General features: G+C 41.3%; 1 protein-coding gene across 4 annotated transcripts in view; it reads left to right on the forward strand.

Moving 5' to 3' along the window:
• Window positions 1–21,410, forward strand: part of PDE7B (phosphodiesterase 7B) — a 500,590-nt gene that overhangs the window by 120,429 nt on the left and 358,751 nt on the right. For 2 of the 4 annotated variants that reach the window (XM_033938168.1, XM_033938171.1), the window contains exon 1: window positions 3,388–3,483. The exons of the other annotated variants lie outside the window; for them this stretch is intronic. In XM_033938168.1, the coding sequence (XP_033794059.1) occupies window positions 3,415–3,483 (69 nt within the window). In that variant the 5' untranslated portion in view covers window positions 3,388–3,414. Of the gene's footprint in view, window positions 1–3,387; window positions 3,484–21,410 lie in introns of those variants that run through there. 4 annotated transcript variants of the gene reach the window in all.

A 21,410-nucleotide genomic window follows, 5' to 3' on the forward strand; every position in this document is an offset into this window, starting at 1 on the left:
AGCTCATAGCACAAAAGAAGAAATAGAAGGCAGTAGTGAGTGGGTGGTGGTTGTGCAATAGAAGCATTGAAGGGAGTAGGAAGGCTGTGAGCAGTGGCATAGTAAGGGTAGGAGGTGTCTGGGGCAGTGGTGCCCTCACACACCCTTCTCTCTGTGCCCCTGCTCCTTCCTGCCCCCCAATCCACACTCACGCTCTCCCTTCCTCCCCCTGTACCTCTAAATCTTCACCAGTGCGAAGGTTTTTCTCCAGTATGCTCCTCATGTCAGAATCAAGATTTCCCTTTGAAATCATTTCCTGGACCCATGACCCGGAAGTGATTCATAGGGGAACCAGGCTGGCACAAACACAGGTCCTTTGTGAGTGGATGGAGGAAGCAAGTGTGATAAGGCTTTTGTGAGTGGTAGCATGAGCTGAATGTGTGAATCAGTGAGTGAAAGAAGGGCTGAGATGCCAAGTGAGCGAGTCAGTGAAATTTGGTAACAGGAAGGGGTGAGAGTGAATGAGTAGAGGGGCTTATAAATAGCAATGGATTGAGCAAGTATAGGAAATGCTGAATGAGTTTTGCTGTGAAGAGTGAATGCAGGTGGGAGGTCTGGAAAGAGGGCAATTTGGGAATAATGGAGGTAGTTTGAGTCCTGGGCAGGGAGGTTCAATTACTTTGGCTCTCCTTCACTCCTGCCATGATGCTTCCATTAACTAACATCATCACATCCTCCACAAATGGCCCAGGCTCCTCTTCAGCCATTCTGTTCATATTTTCCAGCTCCATCCCTTTTTCAGTAGGTGGGACCACAAGCTCCTAACCTGCTGCGGCACTCGCAACGTCTAGCCTCTTCACTTTTTATGGCAGACAGGGCCACACTCCTCTGCTAGTGGCTGCCAAATATAGTATGCCTATGCATGCTTATGGTCACTGCTCTAGTGGTGACCTATCAAAAACGCACTGAAAATTGGCGCACCGACAATCCCACCCCGACATTTGCGCTAGGGACAAATGCGCTCTACCACTAACGCCGCTTTCAGGCCTTCCTCTTTGCGCTCTGAGGGAGGGAACCCCCCATTTCACATACAACTCCTCATGCTCCCGCTGGGGTGTATGTGAGGGGTGGCAGAACTCCCCCCCCCCCACCCTCTACACTGAAAACTCCAGACAGCTGAGTTTTCAGTGTACTGGGGGGTTCCCTCCAACCTCCCCCCAACAGGAGCATAAGAACTTTTAAGTAGTGGGGAGGTTCCCTCCCCCCACGCCCCCTCAGAATGCAAACAGAAAGGCATCAAACCTGTGGAAGCAGCGGCATGCATTTGTCCTGCACGCAAATGTCGGGGCGGGATTGTCGATATGCCAATGTCCTGTGCACTTTCAACAGTGTACCACTCTAGCAGCTCATAATTGATAAAAGCAAGGAAGGGATATGTATAATAAGGGATTACCTCTCTGAGAATAAGATTTCTGAGGAGAGATGTTCTTAAAATGAGTGTTCTTTTTTTTTTCCTTTCTTTTATTAATAAACACTTATTTCAGAAATAAAAGCATTTAGTCAAGAGCCCAAATCCTATCTCTTCATCTGACTCCTATAATTTTTCCTTCTTTTCTTCCTTTTTCTTCTCAGCTGCTAGTGCAGCCACACCAGTAGCAGGAGTGGCCAAAAGAGCAGCAGCAACACCAAACTCCTCTTCCTGTGATGTATGAACATACCAGGATAAAGCAGTTTTTTTATTTATTTATTTTTTCATAAGCCCGGTTGCTGTAAGTGATCTATCTAGAAAGATAACAAGTTGTCTAGGTTGGGAGGTTTCAAAAAGAACATACGAGGTACCTATGTGTCTTGAAAAAATTATCCCCCAAAAGCTTCAAAAATTACAGCTGCTGTGAAGCTGAAGGAAATGTACTCTTATGTACAATATATGCAAATGTGCATATATCTTCAAGGCACAATATACTGGTCAAGAATAGTAGAAAAATGGTCTTCCAAAAAAAGCGGTAGAGACCTGAAGAGGTCCAAACAACAATTTTATTAAATAGCAGATTAGAAGAGCTCTCGATGTCCACCACAAAGCTACGACTCAACATGGGGTCATTTAGGGGGCATTAGCGAGCAGCATAGGGAATGGCAGCATAGTTGCTGAGCTCCGGCGGTCTCTGTACATAAATCGATAATGCACACATTAAAATAAAATTACTTTGCTACAGAAAGACTTCTGCGCTGAGATAATAACAATGGCAATGGCAAAAGTGGGAAAAAGACACAAGTCTGAATTAGTTTCGCCTAAAAAATCGAAGGAAGACGGTAAAGAAGAGGAAAACATCATGGCGGAATTTAAGGCCTTGCGCTTACTTTTAACTGAAATGAAGGAAGACATGGCCGAAATCAAAACTGACGTCGCTGATATGAAAGATTTGGCTCTGTTTCAATCCTGAATGGAGACTCTGGAAGCAAAACAACTAATACAGCAAGAAAACATCAAAACATTACAGGCACAGATTAAAAAGATCAGCCAGTTGGAATGCGACCTCGAGGAAGCTAATCTGAGATCTCGTCGAAATAATTTACGAATTTTGGGAGTCCCGGAGGGCAGGGAAGGATCTGATATGATCCAATTAATGGAAGCATTTATCCCGAAAATATTGGATATCAAGTTTGCTAAAGAACTAGAAATCGACAGAGCACATAGAGTATCATCTCAACCGCTCACTAATTCGCACTATCCAAGACCAAATGTGCTGCGTCTGTTGAGTTACAGTCAAGTGCCAGAAATCATGAGAGCAAAAAACAAATCATCGCTGAAATATGAAGGCTTCAACATATTGTTTGTTCCAGAATTGAGCAGATGCACAGCACAACTAAGGAAACAACTTCTGGCCTACCGTCCGAAAATGAAAGCGTTGAATGCGAAGTATGGACTACTTTATCCCGCACAAACACATATTACGATCAACAATTGTACTAAAGGATTTTACGGAGCCGACCACATTGACTGAATATCTTGAAGAATTACAGCCCTCCAGTATAGACCAGGTTTGAACTGTTACCTTTGCAATGAAATGGATTGATTCCAGATGTCTGACCACGTTTCAGGACTTTACACATCAATGTCCCTGGCTTTTCTAACTAATCGAGTACTGTGGATCAATATCTATATGAAATCGGTATTGTTTTGTGAGTTCTGGTTGATATGCTTACTTTCATTTTCCTTCAAACTCCTGAGTGTGAGAAATCTACTTCTTGTTTATCTTGGGTATGTGTCGTTCCGCTATGTATCAATTTGCGATTTAAGGAGAAGTTACATTCTAATTTTCCTTATTCCACTTTATTGAGGTAATTGAAGAAGTTACACCAGTTTTTATGACTGCATATGTTATACGCTCTTTTTTTCTCTCTGTAAAGGTTTGAAGGCATGTCTTGTACGGTTTTATGGTTGGGTCTCACCACGTGGGAATGTTACAGCTTCACGGGCCACTGTGGGCACGGAGTGAAGGATTGGTGAGTGGCCAGTAGAACTCCTCTATAAAACATTTAACTCAGGATTATACTTTAATTTCTGCTTCTTGTATGGTTGCTATTTATCCTTTTTGTTTGAAGACAACACGAGACGCTTCTATCGAGTACTCTTGAACTCCGTCATATTGCTCTACCTTGTGCACGTCAACTTTATTGAAATAATGCTGCTGTGAAACAATACAAGATTCTGCTACTAGTAATAATATATTAGAGTGTGATTCTGGTGTTGATATGACTTTATTTGTATAATATTATATAGGTTTATATAATTCTTTCTAATGCTTATTAAATATTTAGTTTATTATTTTATTTCATTCCTATTGATCTGTGCTGTTCTATTTTATCACCAAACATTTTATAATAACGGATGAATTTAGTATGCGGTATATTTTCCAACATGGCAAGAAGTGACTTTAGATGCCTTTTTAATTAACAAATTGTATCTATACAATACTACTCAGGTGTTAAATATAACTTACTGTATTTTCTATTCCTTATATTGGGTGGGGAAAATGTTATGGCTATGATTTATAGTCCTCCTTCAATACATGATTGTAGTGTCTTCTAATTCATTAATTAAGCTTATATTATTTTAATACTTTTAGGAATTATGATGTAACAAACCCATATACATACACAGCTGACTACTATTCAAGAGATATCCCCTTTCCTCTTTCTTTTAATTAATTCCTGGTATATCAATTTACTAATGATGCTAATATAAATGAATTCTATATGTAAGCCAGGCATACTATTAAAATTAGTTAGGATGTTTCATTCTAACCCCTTAATCCAACTTCTTCAATGTCTAATTATATGGGCTGATTAGATGTATTGCCAATTAATTATTCTAACATTACATGGATATACGATGGTTTATATGTTAAAATCTAACAGTTAAGTCATAAGTATGTTATGACTAATGCCTGGACTCGGCTGTATAATCTTTCTTCCTCTTTTTACATATGCAGGTATAACAGAAGTAGATTCTTCTTTGGGGTAACTTTATGAATTGTTAATAATACTGGTGACGTTTATGTATGTAACTACTTGAATTAATAGTCTGATGTATTAACAATGAAGTCACAACATAATTAATTTTTAAGTAATATATGTCATGCTCACAATTGATGCACAGCGCTTTTAGGGGTATGTTAGTCATGCTTCTGGGATGAATTGGTTGAATCTAATCAAATAAAAACAAAACAATGATACTAATAATAACTTGGTTTTTTTTTTCTGAATAACATTTTGATTTCTTCCTGATATTCTGGTCAGAGAAAGAAGTTAAGGAGTCAACTGTTATTGTGAGGTTCTTACTGAATTTCATGTAGAGGAGCCATATTTGTAGACAGTATGTTGTTATGTGTTGTATTCACATTACTGTTCATATTGACTGCTGGATAGCAGCTGTGCTGTCCTTATCTACTCGCATCCCAAAGAGAATGTATGCTTATATCCCATTCTACAGTTTTTTTCAGGAATGGGATGAGGCATTATTCTTCAGTTGTGTGTAAATTCAGCTTTTCATTACTATCATACTTGTTTATCACTGAGACACTACGATTTCTTTTGATTCACTGGGCAGGTGGTGGAATGGAAGATCTACCCTTTCATGTTGCATGTCTTAGAAACTTATTTCCCTTAACATCAAGGGTTTTAATAATCTGATTAAAAGGAAAAAGATATTAACATATATATCACGCAAATCGCCTGACGTCCTATTCCAAGAAACACATTTATCATTGTCAGAATCCCTTAAGTTGAAAACTTCATGGTCTCTACCAGTTTATTCATCAGCTGCACAAAAAGGAAAGAATGGAACAGCTATTCTTGTTAGGAATAGACCTGATGTTAAGGTCATTGACCAAAAAACGGATGATAAGGGCCGTTGGATAGCTTTGCAATTACAAATTAATGATTATGTTATGTCACTTGTAAATATATATGCTCCAAATATAGATGATCCAGAATTCTACAATGTAGTGCTCTCCACAGTCGTGTCTGATTCATCACAATCTTATATAATTGCAGGTGATTTTAATTTCGTATTGGAGCCATCAATTGATAGAAAATCCAAAGTCAAATATAAAACCACAAGAGCTTGGCATTCCTTACATAATAAGATTGATAAACTTAATTTGGTGGATACTTGGAGGATTACTCATCTGAATGAATCACAATATACATTCTATTCACCACCTCATAATTTGTACTATAGATTAGATTATTTCTTGTTAAGTAAAAACATGACCAAAAATATTTCCACATGTGGCAAAAATTAATGAAATATCAGTCTCTGATCATGCTGCCATTGAATTACATCTAAATGACATTTCAATTGACTCTAAACCTTCCACTTGGAGATTCAATAATGCATTATTAGAGGATGAGCAGTTTGTGGCCCTCATAAATGATTCTTTAAAGGAATATATCACTAATAACAAATCTGACCAAATTAGTTGGACTTCTATTTGGGATGCCTGTAAGGCTTACATTCGAGGAATCATAATTGCATACCAAGCAAAGAAAAAGAAAACCATCATGAATAAACTATTAGAATATGAAAAGAACATTAAAAATCTTGAAATGGAGCACCAACAAAATATGGGAGATATGTTGCTACTACAAAAGCTCAGAGATGTAAGGCTAGAGTATAATGTACTACTAAGTTCACAGGCTGGTAATTCGTTATTTATGCAATCAGCCACTTACCACAGTAATAATAACAGAAGTGATCATTTGCTTGCTAATTATTTAAAAATAAAAGAAGAAAAATCTCTCATCCATGAGATTAAAAATGAGCAAGGGAATACTCTAATGGAACCTAAAGATGTTGTTTTTGAATTTAAAAAATTCTATGACTTGTTGATAACTCAACAAGTGGAAGTATTTCTAAAAGATTCCATCCCTCGCTCTCGAATCTCTCATGATGACAATGAATTACTTGCCGCCTTAGTTACGACAGATGATAGCTCTAAAGCATTAAATGCCATGGCTAAAAAGAAATCGCCAGGGCTGGATGGCTTCACTGTTGAATTTTATTGTGCTTTTCAGAAGATTCTTATTCCATTGCTATCCAAACTTTTTATAGTTATTTTCTTAACACTGGAAATGTTTCGGGGACCTTCACAGAAGCAAGCATTATTGTTCTCCCAAAGCATGGGAAAGATCCCTTATTAGTGCAAAACTATAGGCCACTTTTGTTAATAAATGTTGATGCCAAAATCTACGCTAAACTCTTATCCAACAGGTTATAACAAGTATTACCAAAAATTATAGGGCCAGAACAAAATGGATTCATGGCAGAAAGGCTGGCTAGTGATAACACTAGAGTATTTGCTTCACTTATACAACATGTTCAACACTCTCCTCAACCTTACCTAGCCTTAGCTCTGGATGCTGAAAAAGCATTTGATCATGTTGAATGGAACTATTTGTGTAAGGCATTATCGTGGTTTGGTTTTAATGAAAAGATTATAGCAATGATTAAAGTACTATATACATCACCATCAACGGCGATAAAAATTAATGGTATAACATCTACCTCTTTTTGCCCCACCAGAGGGATCAGACAGGGTTGTCCCCTGTCCCCCCTATTGTTCAACATAGCATTAGAACCATTATTGATTTTAATCTGTAATAATCCTCAAATTCCTGGCATTTCTTGTGGTACAACGGAAATAAAAATATCAGCTTATGCTGATGACATGCTGATTTATACTAAGCCACAATCTCTTCCAGTACTGATGGATATTATCTCAGAATACTCCAAAGTTTCTGGATACAAATTAAACAATTCCAAAACAGAACTAATGCCGCTTAACAAATTTACAGAGAGGAATTCCATCAAGGAGTACAACTTTCATTGGTCTCACAATAAATTAAAATATTTGGAAATTCACTTTGGGATCACAATCGAAGATACAATAGAGTTTGCCAATACAGATATCCTAGATCAGTGGTTCCCAACCCTGTCCTGGAGGACCACCAGGCCAATCGGGTTTTCAGGATAGCCCTAATGAATATGCATGGAGGAGATTTGCATGCCTGTTACTTCCATTATATGCAAATCTCTCTCATGCATATTCATTAGGGCTAGCCTGAAAACCCGATTGGCCTGGTGGTCCTCTAGGACAGGGTTGGGAACCACTGTCCTAGATAGCATTAGCCAATTGATTAAGAGATGGTCACCATTAAATCTCACTTGGTGGGGCAGACTGGAGTCTATTCAGATGGTAATTGCTCCTAAAATCCTCTACCCTCTTAGCATGCTTCCCATTCTCTTTCCGAAAACTTTCTATCATAAGGTTGATCAATTATTGACTAAGTTCCTATGAAACAATAAAGTACCTAGACTTGCCTTACAAAAACTGAAACAATCTTGACAGAACAGAGGTGTAAATTTTCCAAATTTTCTAAACTATCATTATGCCTTTATACTAAGATAATTCTCTAGGTGGATTGTTCGTGATGAGAGTACCGCTTGCAGAACGCCATGGTTGCTTTTGGATCAGGAGACATATGGGTGGATTAAACTGTCTTATTTACCATTTGTTACAACTTCAGGGATTCTATAAAATAAAGATCATATACTAGAATCCTGTAAACTAGCGACACAAACGCTAGATGGTCAATTAAAGACTAAAGGGTGTAATCCGGATATTGAAATACAAATGGTGTAATCCAGATATTGAAATACAAAATCATATTGTCAATTGGAAGTTATGGAAGTCTTCTCATATTTGGACTCTTGGACAATTATATGACGGGAATAACTGGATACCCTATGACAAATTGTGCTCACTATATACATTGCCACCTTCAGGTTACTTTCAATGGCTACAACTTAAACATGCATTACATGACCTTATATACTCACTTGATAGAAATTGGCAAACGCCTGACTTTTTAACACTTAGTAAACAATTTGCTTACCATAAGAAAGAAGCTTCCAATTGGTATAAAACTCTAAGATTTTACAGCAGTTAGAGTCCCTCTAAGGTGATGTCTACATAGCATGAAGATATGAATATGATTATAGATCCTGATTCCTGGGAAAGTGTCTGGTCCTTACCGTATAAAGTCACTAGTTCTGCTGTACTGTACCAATCCTACTATTTTTTTAATGCATAGGGCCTATTGGACTCCCTTAAAATTATCCAAATTGCAGAATACCAATCTAGAAGCTCTTTGCTGGTCATGTAAACTAACCAAAGGGTCGTTGAACATATGATTTTTGAGTGCCCTCTTCTGAAGGAATACTGGTACCAGATTTGGACCCATATACTTTCACTAACGGGTGGCTCTATTCCTTTTGTTTATTCCTACCTTATTTCATTTGCTCATATATCCCAGATACCACTATCGTTGGAGACGTCACATTTAGTACAATTACTACTTGTGATAGCTCTTCGTCTAATATTTGCTCATTGGAAAGATTTTGTTCATGTCTCCTATAATGAATGGTGGAATACAGTTTGCTTATATACTCGATATGAAAGGGTCGCTGCTGAGCGCAAAAACTCACTTAAAAAATTTACAAAAATGTGGGCACCAATGATAGGTAATGTGTTGCCTACTTTATTTACCACCTGTTCCAGTGGATCTGCTTAACTAATAAATAAATAATCTCATTGTTTTATCTGTACATCTAATTACTGACATTGTAGTCTTGAGTGATAATTATAAACTGTCTTTCATACTTATTAATCCTTTTCTATATCGTTATTCTATTACACACAGCTGAAAAGTTTGTTTGTTTGTTCATAGTATATATTTTTGCTTTTGTTCTTACTACTATGCCATTGACCCTATATGCTTTAATGTGTTACATGATGTACTCTGTTATAGGTCCATGACTGTTTTATTTTCAAAAATATCAATAAAGATGATTGAACTTAAAAAACATGGGGCCATGTTTCGGCACTTAGAAGCCTGCATCAGGAGTCCTAAGCAAACACTGTTGTTACAACCCAATGTCATTCCATGCGGACAGGATTACTTCTTACATCACCAGAGAGATGCTTTCCTTTAAGAAGACCTCCCTCCTCCAAGGCAGCACAGGGTCTGCCAGACTAGAAGAGGGACCTTTTTACAACATCCCTGTAGGGTCTCCTCTAGGTACCTCTCTGTCTCCCTCAGCTTCTCCAAGTCTGCTACTCTAGCCTCAAGAGATCAGACTTGTTCCCTGAGTTCTAGAAGCTCTTTGTATCAAGCAATAGCGTAGCGAGGGTGAGAGGCGCATGGGGCGGTGTCACCCCTCTCCCGCCCTCATCTCCACCCCTCCACTCCTACCCCAATCCCGCATGCCATGCATGCCCCTCCTTCCCTTCTACCTTTGGTTGAAGTTGTTGCTCGCAACAGTCCTTTGCATGGCATCTGGACGTGACATCAGCAGGAGAGCCAACAGGGTCGTGAAGAGCACATTGTTGACCGCCGCAAAGGTATAGAGGGGAGGAATGGAAAGAGGCAGAGGTGAAGAGGGGTGCCAGTGCCCCCACCAACATGGTGCCTGGGGTGGATCGCCCCCTCTCCCCCCCCCCTTTACTACGCCACTGGTACCTAGTAACACACATACCAGCTCTCAGCAACTGGGAGATAATCAAATATGTGACACTAAAAAGCGACTGCTGATCACATGTCAATCACATGACAGCCCCCTATAGAGAATTGCACCTTTGTGAAGGAGAGGTCCCAGAAATGTAGACCAGCCAGGGTTTTCTATGCCTATATTTCCGGCACCTATCTATGCTGTGAATCATGCCTACATAGGTGCTTTAGGCTGTGTAACGCCACTTCCAGCATTAGCCACACCCATAGTGGCATTCCGCAGCCTAAGGCACCTATGTAGGCACAATTCTAGCGCGTATTATTTAGTTGCACTTTAACAGTGCCATTTTTTGCCATTGTAAATGGCATTTGTTACTTAATTTAGGCACCCTGAGTGCCAAAGACTGGATAGCCCCCATCTAGTTGCTGGACTGCATCTTAATATTGGTAATTTATTTTGCTAAGGTCCTCTAAGTTTGCTAGTTATATGTTAGGCTACAGGAATATTTAGTTTTTTATTACTATTATTTTGTAATGTTTTAATAGGTAGGTTCCCTTCCAAGGAACTAGTAGACTGTATTTCTAAGAGTTAATTACTTGCTAATAGACTCTTGGCTGGCTCCAATCTACTTGGTCACCCTATTTGGCTTGGGAGGGGGTGTTTGGATTCTTGCAGATCAGAAATTTATCTGCACACCCTTCTGTTAGAGGAAAAAAAGAGAATGAAATTGCTGGAGGGTTTGCTGGCTTATCAGGTGACCAAGTTGGGCATTGATGTTTCTGAGTTGTTGCTTTGTGCAACCACATACCAGGATTTTTGGGGTAGAGTTAAAGATATATTTATTGCAGAAATATGTGTGTACCTAGCAAATTAATTATCTATGGGGATGCATTTTTACATTTATAAATTCCTGGAAAAACCCAGTTTTATTTTCTGTAATCCGCCTTCAACTGAGAAGTTTTGGCGGACTGTAAGTCAATAAATGTAATAAAGATGCCCTGATGACTTTTTTAACCTTCTAACTGGTCCAAGGGCCTCTAAATCAATTATCAGGCTAGGGATGGCTGGGAGTTGGGCTGGGAGGGAAGGAATTAAAGTGTAAACTGAGGCCCTCTTTTACTAAGGTGTGCTAACCGATTAGCGTGTGCTAAATTCTAACGTGTGCATGTTAGTCTATGGACGCATTAGTGTTTAGCGTGTGCTAATTCGATTAGCACACCTTAGTAAAATAGGAGGAGCATCTGCTGTGCCTATTAGCTGTGCTTTATATTGATAGTACAGTATAGCAATTTTAAAATAGCCCGTTTAAAAGCTTGTAACAGACTTTCTATGCTATGAAAAAAACTATCCTTTAAACTCCCTTTGCTAATGGGGTCTTTTACTAAGGCACACTAGCCAATTTAGCGCACGCTAAATATTAGTGCGCGCTAAATGCTAACGAGTCCATAGAATATAATGGGCGCTTTAGCATTTGGCGTGCACTGAATCAGCTAGCACGCCTTGATAAAAGACCCCCTAAATGAGCAAAGTCCCTGAATTTACCTATTTAACCCTCCCCCTTTTACGAAGCCGCGTTAAGCTTTTTTTTTTATCGCCGGCCACAGCGGTATTAGCTCTGACGCTCATAGGAATTCTATGAGTGTCAGAGCTAATGCTGCCGTGGCTGGCGATAAAAAAAGTCAAACGCGGCTTCGTAAAAAGGGGCCTTAAATCTCCCTTTCCTCAAGTTTGCAAGCAATTTCCAAGCAAAGCCTTACCAGTAAAGATCTCTCTGTCTCTGGAAGTTCTCACACAGCTCCTCTTCTGGGAAACAGCATACAGTTCAATACCTGAAAGTCTGAAATGTTTCAACATGTAATATGGGGCATTTCCAAATAGAGTCTTATAACTGATACAAGCAAGGCGAGAATATTTTTCAAATTTGCTTGTATCAGTTATAAGACTTTATTTGGAAATGCCCTATATTACATGTTGAAACATTTCAGACTTTCAAGTAATGAACGTTGTACATGTGGCTGTTCTTTTTTCTCTTTTCCATCCTTAAAAGGATATATGTATAAAAGATTCTTTGAAAGAACTCTATCATTCCAAGCTGGCAAAAGGAGTGCAGGGATCGCAAAGTCCCTCCTTGAGGGCCGCAATCCAGTCGGGTTTTCAAGATTTCCCCAATGAATATGCATTTAAAGCAGTGCATGCACATAGATCTCATGCATATTCATTGAGGAAATCTTGAAAACCCGACTGGATTGCGGCCCTCAAGGAGGGACTTTGAGATCCCTGCGCTAAGTGGTTTAATTGTGGCTTCTAATTCCTTTTTAGGAAAAATGTTAAAACTTATCCTTTTTTTTATATATATTTTTTATTAATTTTTCAGTCTAAAAACAGTGCATAAAGGAATACATACCAGGAATTTGAAAAACAGCACTTATATCAATCAATAAATATATGAGAAACCATTTTCACCCCCTCCCACCCTAATTTCAAAGTATTCAATAAATCATACGACAGTACATACATGTAATTAATAAACAAATCCAAATACAGTGGTACCTTGGATTACAAGCATAATCAGTTCCAGGAGCATGCTCGTAATCCAAAATGCTTGTATATCAAAGCAAGTTTCCCCATAGGAAGTAAGGGAAACTTGCTTTGATATGTTTCCACCCCCCACCTTCCCCCCCCACCCCCCGAGGCCAGCAGCGCTGCTCCCCCCCCACAAGAACCGGCATTGCTCCCCCCGAAGGCCCCCCGCGAACCAGCACCCTCCCCCCCGCGAACCGGCACCCCCCCTGCCGCCATCGGGCACCCCCCCGCCACGACCTGAGGTCCCCCCAACCCACCCGAACCCTCTTCTTACTTTTCTGTAGCCTCCGCAGCGGCACCAGCATCAGCATGTCCTGTGCGTGGTGCCGGTGCCTGAAGATCTGCTTCCTGTGCTGGGCCTTGAGAGTTCACGTTCGAAAAGTTCACGAAAAGCTGTTTTGTTCAGCTTTTCATTAATGTTAACCCCATAGAACTGAAAATACTGCGGTATAAAAATAAAAATTTATTAGTAGTAGTATAAAGAATGGCAATTCAAATGCAAGGCGCTGATAAAGACGGCAAAGAGAGACCTTGAAAAGAAAATTGCGTTGGAGGCAACAATTAGTTGGACCACTAGATGACTGAGGGGTGAAAGGGGCACTCAGGGAAGACAAGGCATTGCAATCTTTGTTTTCCTATCAGGCAGCTAATTTTTGGTCTACAGTATGTCACCTTGAGATAGTAAAGTGAGTAATTGTGATTCTTATAAGAAAATTATCAAAACTTTTCTTTTCCATAAATATGTTTGAATCTGTATTGAATTAAGTGTTATGTCATTCCTAGACAACTCCCTCCTTTAGAAAGCTGTTCTAGTGTTTTTAATGCCGGCAACCGCAGTAACAGGTCCGACACTCATAGAATTCCTATGAGTGTTCGAGCTGTTACCGCCATGGCTGGCACTAAAAACACTAGCGCGGCTTTGTAAAGGAGGGGGTAAATGATATAGTTCTCTTTCATTTCTGCCTGGATGTCCTGCCGTCATCTGAAACGACACATGTCCAAGATTGAGCTGCTCCTCTTTCCTCCTAAACCCTCTGCTCCTCCTCTTCTGTTCTCCATCTCCGTAAATAATACCGTCATCATTTTAGTCTCCAGTTTGCGTGCAACCTTGGAGTCGTCTTTGATTATGACCTCTCATTTTCTACGCACATCCAACAAACTGCTAAGGCCTATCGCTTCTATCTCTACAGCATCACCAAAATTCACCCCTTTCTCTCTGAGCACACTAAGAACATAAAAAGTTGCCTCCACTGGGTCAGACCAGAGGTCCATCGCGCCCAGCGGTCTGCTCCCGCGGCGGCCCATCAGGCCTATGGCCTGTGAAGTGGTCCCTGACTATTCCTATAACCTACCTCTACTTCTATCTGTACCCCTCAATCTCCTTATCCTTTAGGAACCTATCTAAACCTTCCTTGAACCCCTGTAGTGTGCTCTGGCTTATCACAACCTCCAGAAGCGCGTTCCATGTGTCCACCACCCTCTGGGTAAAAAAGAACCTCCTAGCGTTTGTTCTAAACCTGTCCCCTTGTACTTGTAGTTCCCCACAGTCTGAAGAATCTGTCCCTGTCTACCTTCTCTATGCCCTTCAGGATTTTGAAGGTTTCTATCATGTCTCCTCTAAGTCTCCGCTTTTCCAGGGAGAATAGCCCCAGCATTTCCAACCTGTCAGCGTATGAAAAGTTATCCATACCTTTTATCAGTTTAGTCGCTCTTCTCTGGACTCCTTCAAGTTCTGCCATGTCCTTCTTGAGGTACGGCGACCAGTACTGGACACAGTACTCCAGATGTGGGCACACCATTGCACGATACAGCGGCATGATGACTTCCTTCATCCTGGTTGTGATACCCTTTTTAATGATACCCAACATTCTGTTCGCTTTCTTTGAGGCTGTTGCACACTGTGCTGATGCTTTCAATGTTGCATCCACCATCACCCCCAGGTCTCTTTCAAAGTTGCTTACCCCTAGCAATGATCCCCCCATTTTGTAGCTGAACATCGGGTTCTTTTTCCCTATGTGCATGACCTTGCATCTCTCTATGTAAAAGCTCATTTGCCACTTTTTTGCCCACTCTTCCAGCCTCGTTAGGTCCACTACCCGAACCCTTGTCCACACTCTCGTAACCTTATGCTTAGATTACTGCAATCTACTTCTAACTGGTCTCCTGCAGTGCCGCCTCTCTCTCCTGCAATCTGTATAAAACTCTACTGCACGACTCATCTTCTACCAACCATGCTACGCTAATGACACTCCTCTCCTTAAGTCATTTCACTGGCTCCCTATCCACCTTCGCTTACAGTTCAAGCTCATTCTGCTGCCCCTCAATACCTCTCCTCTCTTCTCTCTCCTTATACTCCTCCCAGAGAACTCCATTCCACAGATAAGCCACTCTTAGCTTTACCCTTCTCTTCCACTGCCAATTCCAGACTTTGTTCCTTTTATCTAGCTGCCCCCTATGCCTGGAATAAATTACCTGAGTTTGTCCGCTAAGCCCCTTCCCTTGTTTCTAAGCAGACTGAAAACCCACCTTTTTGATATAGCTTTCAATCCATAACCCTACTGCCCACTAACCCAGCCAGCAGATTAACTGTTCTCCTTAACTGTACCCTTGACATCCTGTTTGTCTAGATCAGTGGTTCCCAAACCTGTCCTGGAGGACCCCCAGGCCAGTCGGGTTTTCAGGATAACCCTAATGAATATGCATGAGCGCGATCTGCATATAATGGAGGTGCCAGGCATGCAAATCTGCTCCATGCATATTCATTATGGCTATCCTGAAAACCCAACTGGCCTGGGGGTCCTCCAGGACAGGTTTGGGAACCACTGGTCTAGATTGTAAGCTCTTTTGAGCAGGAACTGTCTTCTTTGTGACTGTGTACAGCACTGCAATTAATAGTAGTAGTATAATCCGCTGAGAAACCTATATTAGGATGAAGCAGAATACAAATAATTAAAACTGTAAATTGTTACTAATCATTTCTATAACGCTACTAAATGTATGCAGCACATTACATGCAGGTACTTTATCCTTAATGAGCTCACTATCTTAAGTTTTTGTACCTGGGGCAATGGGGAGTTAAGTGACTTGCCTAGGGTCACAAGGAGATGCATGGAAATCAAACCCAGTTTCTCAGGAGCTCAGCTCACTGCACTAGCCATTAGGCTCCCTCTGCCAGCATCTGTCATTCTTGACCACGGACATTTTTCAAGATATGTACCAGTTCCATTTTAACTATGTAGACCTATCTGAGCCTAACGCTTCAATTTTTCTTTCTGGAGTCATTTTTCAGGCAACAGATAATGAGAGATTTTCCTGCAGTGTCTTATGGGAAAACAATATTGCCCACTGACTTGTCTACTATTATGGTTCTGCTAAAATATTCATGGCATGCTATCCAAAAGCTTCCTGCGGGAAGTTAAAATGCATAACATCAATTTGAGTCCTGTTTTTCATTTTTGAAATATTATGAACGATAAAACCACAATATTTGCTCATGATGCAGTCCAGAAGCTTCATTTCCCATTTCCCAAGGAGAGCAAACAGTGCTTGGAATGGAGACCAAGAAAGTACAGGGCCTGAACATGAGTGTTAAAGGGTGAAGAATGCACATGGATATAGGAGAAGAAGGAAATGGGGAAACTTGAGGAAAGAGAAGAGTAGAGAAAGAAGAACCGTGGTTAGTACAGTAGAGGTGGAAATGAAGCAAAGATGAGATGTTGAATGAGAGGGAGGAGAGGAAGGGCAAAGGGAAATACAGTACGAGAGAGGAAAGAGAGCATGGCAGACCATATAATGTAATGAATACGGTGACCAGTCAAATGCGCGCAAGACAATTGCACCCCGACAAATGCGCTCCATACAGCGGATACTATTTTGTATTTCTGAGGGTTACAAAGTAACTTTATTTTTTGAGGGGGGTGAGGGGCCCCCCACTACACTTTAAATATTCACTTGGTATCTAAACCTTACCCTAACACTAGTACAATTGACGGGGCGCCATTGTCATGCGCACACTTGTTGGTCTGTGCATTTGACCGGGCACCATTGTCGTGCGTGCACTTGTCAGTGTACCAATGAACACATAAAAAGTATCAGATTTTAGGACCATTCCACAAGAACATGTACAATACTCGTTTTAGGCAAATGGAAGCTGAAAGGCTTTGAGTATAGATGAAATTCTGACTCCCTGAATCTTAAGCATGCTGAAGTTGGTGCCAGTACATTAATCTGCTGTCATGCTGCTATGTATGGATAGCTCTGTAAGATTTTCTTTTACTTCCTTACCACGAAACCCCATTAGCTTACCAACCACTGTGCTCCTGTTACACTTTAGCTGTAAGCCAGTAGCTATGAAATTAGTACTTTTTTTTTTTTTTTTTTATAACCCTGTTCAAAGTTTGTCCTATTTCTAAAGTGTTCCATTGCAAGTGCATTATCTGACACAGTTTAAACTCATTTTAAAGCAATCAGACTATAAAAAGAAATGAAAGCTGTTTTCTCCTTGTCAGCTATTAGTCACTGCTGGGCACAGACATGGGAAGGATAATTTACCTGGCTAAACAGGCTGTCTGAAAATTGACCTAGGCAGACTTCCATGGACAAGGATGAATAAAATGCTCATTCTTTACCCAGATAAAAAGGAAGGTGAGCTCAAGAGGTAGGGTTAGGTGAGGGAAATGGCAGTGCACATGGTTTTACATTTTCAAGACTGCATTTTTGAGAGGGAAAGTGTTTGCAGGTAAAGCAGGTGCAAATCTTTGAAGGCACTCTTTTTTTTTTTTTTTTTTCCTCCCCCTCCATAGAGTTTTCAAAAAGAAAGTGTATGCATGCTTTTCCTTTGGAGCACTGGTAGGTTCCACTGTTTGAGATAATATATATAAAATGACATAGAAATAAAACAATTAACAGCTCTTCCTGCCCCCCTTCCCCCCTCCTCCTCCCCCTGAGGTCTGACATACCTCCCAGCTCTCCTAAAGCAGCAGCGGCAGCGGTGGTGGACGGCTAGCAGATGTAGGCTCTGAACAGGCTTTTTGTGGTCTGCTTCACCGAGGCTTCCCTCTGCCGCATCATCAGTGACATCATCAGTGATGTGGCAGAGGGAAGCCCTGGCAGGGCATTCTGCAAACAAACCTGTTAAGAGCCTGCATCTGCCAGCCCATCCACTGCTGCTGCTGCTTTAGGAGGCCCTGGAGGTATGTCAGTCCTCACCAGGGGGAATCACTGGTGGGGGGTCAGGAAGTGCTGCACAGGGGAGTGGGATGGACAGAAAGCTGCCGCACAGGTAGACAGGAGGGAGAATTGATTCTAATTGATTCAATAGGCTGAATTGAATCAATTTTTTTTCCCCTGAAACGGGCAACATTACTAACCAGTAACAAATAATTAAAAACATACTGTATATAATATACAGAAAACAAATATAAGAAATATATATATAATCTGGAAATATAAGTAACTTCAAATGTTCAAAAACAATAATAATAACAACAATAAAATATTAGTGGAGGAAAAAGATCTTGGAGGCTATGTTCCTATTTGAATTCTGTAATTCAATAAAGGATCATTTCAGGAGCTGGTACAATCATTGATAAAAAACAAAACAAAAAAAAACTCTTTACTCATTAGGTCTATGCAAAGTTCCTCAAAATTAAGTTGCAAACTTGACTCATGGCAAAGTTCTCAAGAGCAGAAAATCCCAAAACCTGGACGAAGAAAAGCCACCGATACTTATTTCAATATCACAAGCCCAATTGTTTCAAAATAACTACAGTGTCGAAGTTCGCTCAACAGAGGCCCTTCACTTGGATAATCATTTCCATGCAGGACACTTCAATTTTATACAAAAACAACCATACAAAACATCCATACAAAATGGGGAAATGCACCAAAGGTTCAAAAATACCAGCCACTAGCCAGCCATGTCTCATGACAGGTAAGCCCACCGATCGTGTTTGCCATCGTGTACCGACCCGATTTTCCCCCAACCCGATTCACTGACCTCGTGGCCAATCAACATCCAATTTGATCTGCGCATGCAAATGAGGGGAAATGGCATGCAAATATAAGAAGGCAACAATTCACTAAACAATTTCAGAAACACCGACTGGGTTGGCTGATTCAAAAAGAAGTGACTGCTGAGGACCAGTCACTCACGTCCTTGCCAACTGTCCTGCTCTTTGCCACTCTGAAATCCCAGCTGCTCTCTGCTCTCTGCCCTGCAGCCCTGAAATCCAGTAAAACCATCCCCCAAAGTAAAGCCGCCCTGTTCTCTGCCTCTCTGCCCTGCAGCCCTGAAATCCCAACCATACTTCCCCCCCAAAACCGCCCTGCTCTCTGCCTCCCCGACTTTCCCGGCTTGCACTGCAGGGAAGGACTCTCCTGCTCTCTGCCACCCCATCTCTGGATCTCTGCCGCTCTTCCCTGCAGAACACGCCGCAGTGCAGCCCCGCTTTAAACCTGCGGGTTAAAACCAGGGGCTCGCAAAAAAATTAAAAAGTTTCCAGCTCTGATTAAAGTAAAAGTAAAGTTTCCAGCTCTTCCTTGTGCGGAGAGCATGCGCAGACCATCTACAGACAAATAAGATGGTCTGCGCATGCGTCGGGATCGCTCTTCAGCGATCCGTGTGGTCGGTGTGGGGCGTGCTTCCGATGGAGTCATTTTGCATGAAGACTCCTTGTAAATCAATCGCCCGGCCACGGATCGCCCATGGAGTGGTAAGGTTAATTAATCGATTCCTTAGCCATTTAAGTGCAAATATTCAGTGCTAACCAGCTAAGTTTGGCAGTTAGAATAGGCTAACTAAATAGCAGACCTGTCTTTGACAGCTAAGCAGTTAGCTGGTTAGCACTGCATATCAGCTTAACCGGCTAAATTGTTGTAGACAAAAGTGAAACCGGATATTCAACGCCTGGCACTGAATATAGGCTCTCTGCTGACTGGAGAAAGGCGGCCTGCATCTCGCATTCAGAATATCAGCCCCCATATTCTGTAAAGAAACCTAGGTGTTTAGGTTTTGTTATCAACATCAAGTTACATTAGTAACCCATCCCACAGATTCTATATACTGTATAGCCTCTGATCTTAGACGTCTATATTTGGGTGTACTGCCGAGATGCACTCAACTTAATAGCCAATTATTAATGTTAATTGGCTACAATTAAAACCTGCAAATACATCTGGCTGCAGACTATTCTACATGCCTGCAGCAGCCCACCACATACTATCACTTCAGAAAACAGCTAATGACATACTTTTTCCACTTATAGCTTGCTAGGCATTGTTCCACGGACCTCATCTCCTTCAACCTGAGACATCAGTGTTAAATTCATTTATCTCCAGATCTTGAATCATCAGTGTAACATATTCTTGCTCAGAGCCGCATTGATTCCATGCAGAAAATTGTGGGATACAAGAAGTTGTATTGAATTATATTGTAATGCAGGGCATCTAACTGCCATAGCATGCAACCTAAAAGAGACATGGTTATGGATGAAGAATGGGCATGTCGGGGGCATTCCCAAAAATTGTGTGAGTTTATATGGTTCCGAAATGAAACCGCGCGGGACATTGACTCGCTGACAATCCCGCGTAGGACTTCTGCTTGCCGGTTAAAAATTGTTCCTATTACTGCTGTGAGTGGGAGGTCTGGGGGGGGCACCCCCCAGTAAACTGAGAAGTGTTTGTGCTCACGTTGGTGGGATGGGGTGGGGGAGGGAACCTTCCACAATAGCAAAATACCTCACTTCCAAGTGTCCAATATGGAGAGAGGTCCAAAGGGTTTCTAACATCCACTAAAATTCCACACAAATTATATGTTTCAAATAATCCAGTGGGTAATGATACTAGTTCTTGACCCTTATTTTCACCTCCTTGATGTCAGCGCTCCTTAAGAACCCTTGAAAAAGCCTTTATGTGGTGAAACGGGTCTCGTCGGGGCAGGCTAGTGATTCTGCATATTAAAAGATAAGTGAAAATACCTTCTGTTGTGATGTTTTCTTGAAATTGCTTTAATTATGAAACAACAGTATGTATTGAGAATGACATCAAGGAGGAGGTGGAAATAAGGGTCAAGGACTAGTATCATTACCCACTGGATTATTTGAAACATATAATTTGTGTGCAATTTAGTGGATGTTGGAAACCCTTTGGACCTCTCTCCATATTGGACACTTGGAAGTGGGGTGTTTTGCTATTGTGGATGTTTCCAGTTTACCTCACGTCATCATCTTCTGTACTTTGTTAGTGGGGGAGGGAACCCCCCATTACACTGTAAATTGCTGATTTCCTTTGGTTTTCGGGTAATCAGCAGTTTTCAATGTAGTGGGGGAGTTCCTTCCCATACTTCCCCCAACGTGAGCGCAAACAGTAGTCAGTTTAGTGGGGGGTTGCCCCCCTCTCAGCTCTAACAGTGACAGTTTTTAGGTGGTGCGCAGAAGTCCTGCGCGCGATTGTCAGCGTGGCAATGCCCCATGTGGATTTGATGCATCACCGTATAATAGCTCAGAGCACCGAACTTGGGCACCAGCATTTTCACCAGATTTCAGCAGGTGTAAGTCTGACATTTGTGCTTGAGAGCTATTCTATAAAGAGTACATATAGTGGCATAGTAAGGGGGGGGACAGGGGAACAGATCACCCCAGGCAACATTTTGGTGGGGGCACCGGCACCTCCCCACCCCCCACCCTGCTTAAACCCTTCCTTCCCCCCTCCCCATACCTTTTTAAATCTTCACCAGCATAAGCAAATTTTCTGGCCTGCTGTTCATGCCGACCTG

This window comes from Geotrypetes seraphini, chromosome 3 (assembly GCF_902459505.1).
Source record: "Geotrypetes seraphini chromosome 3, aGeoSer1.1, whole genome shotgun sequence".
NCBI classification, from domain to species: Eukaryota; Metazoa; Chordata; class Amphibia; order Gymnophiona; family Dermophiidae; genus Geotrypetes; species Geotrypetes seraphini.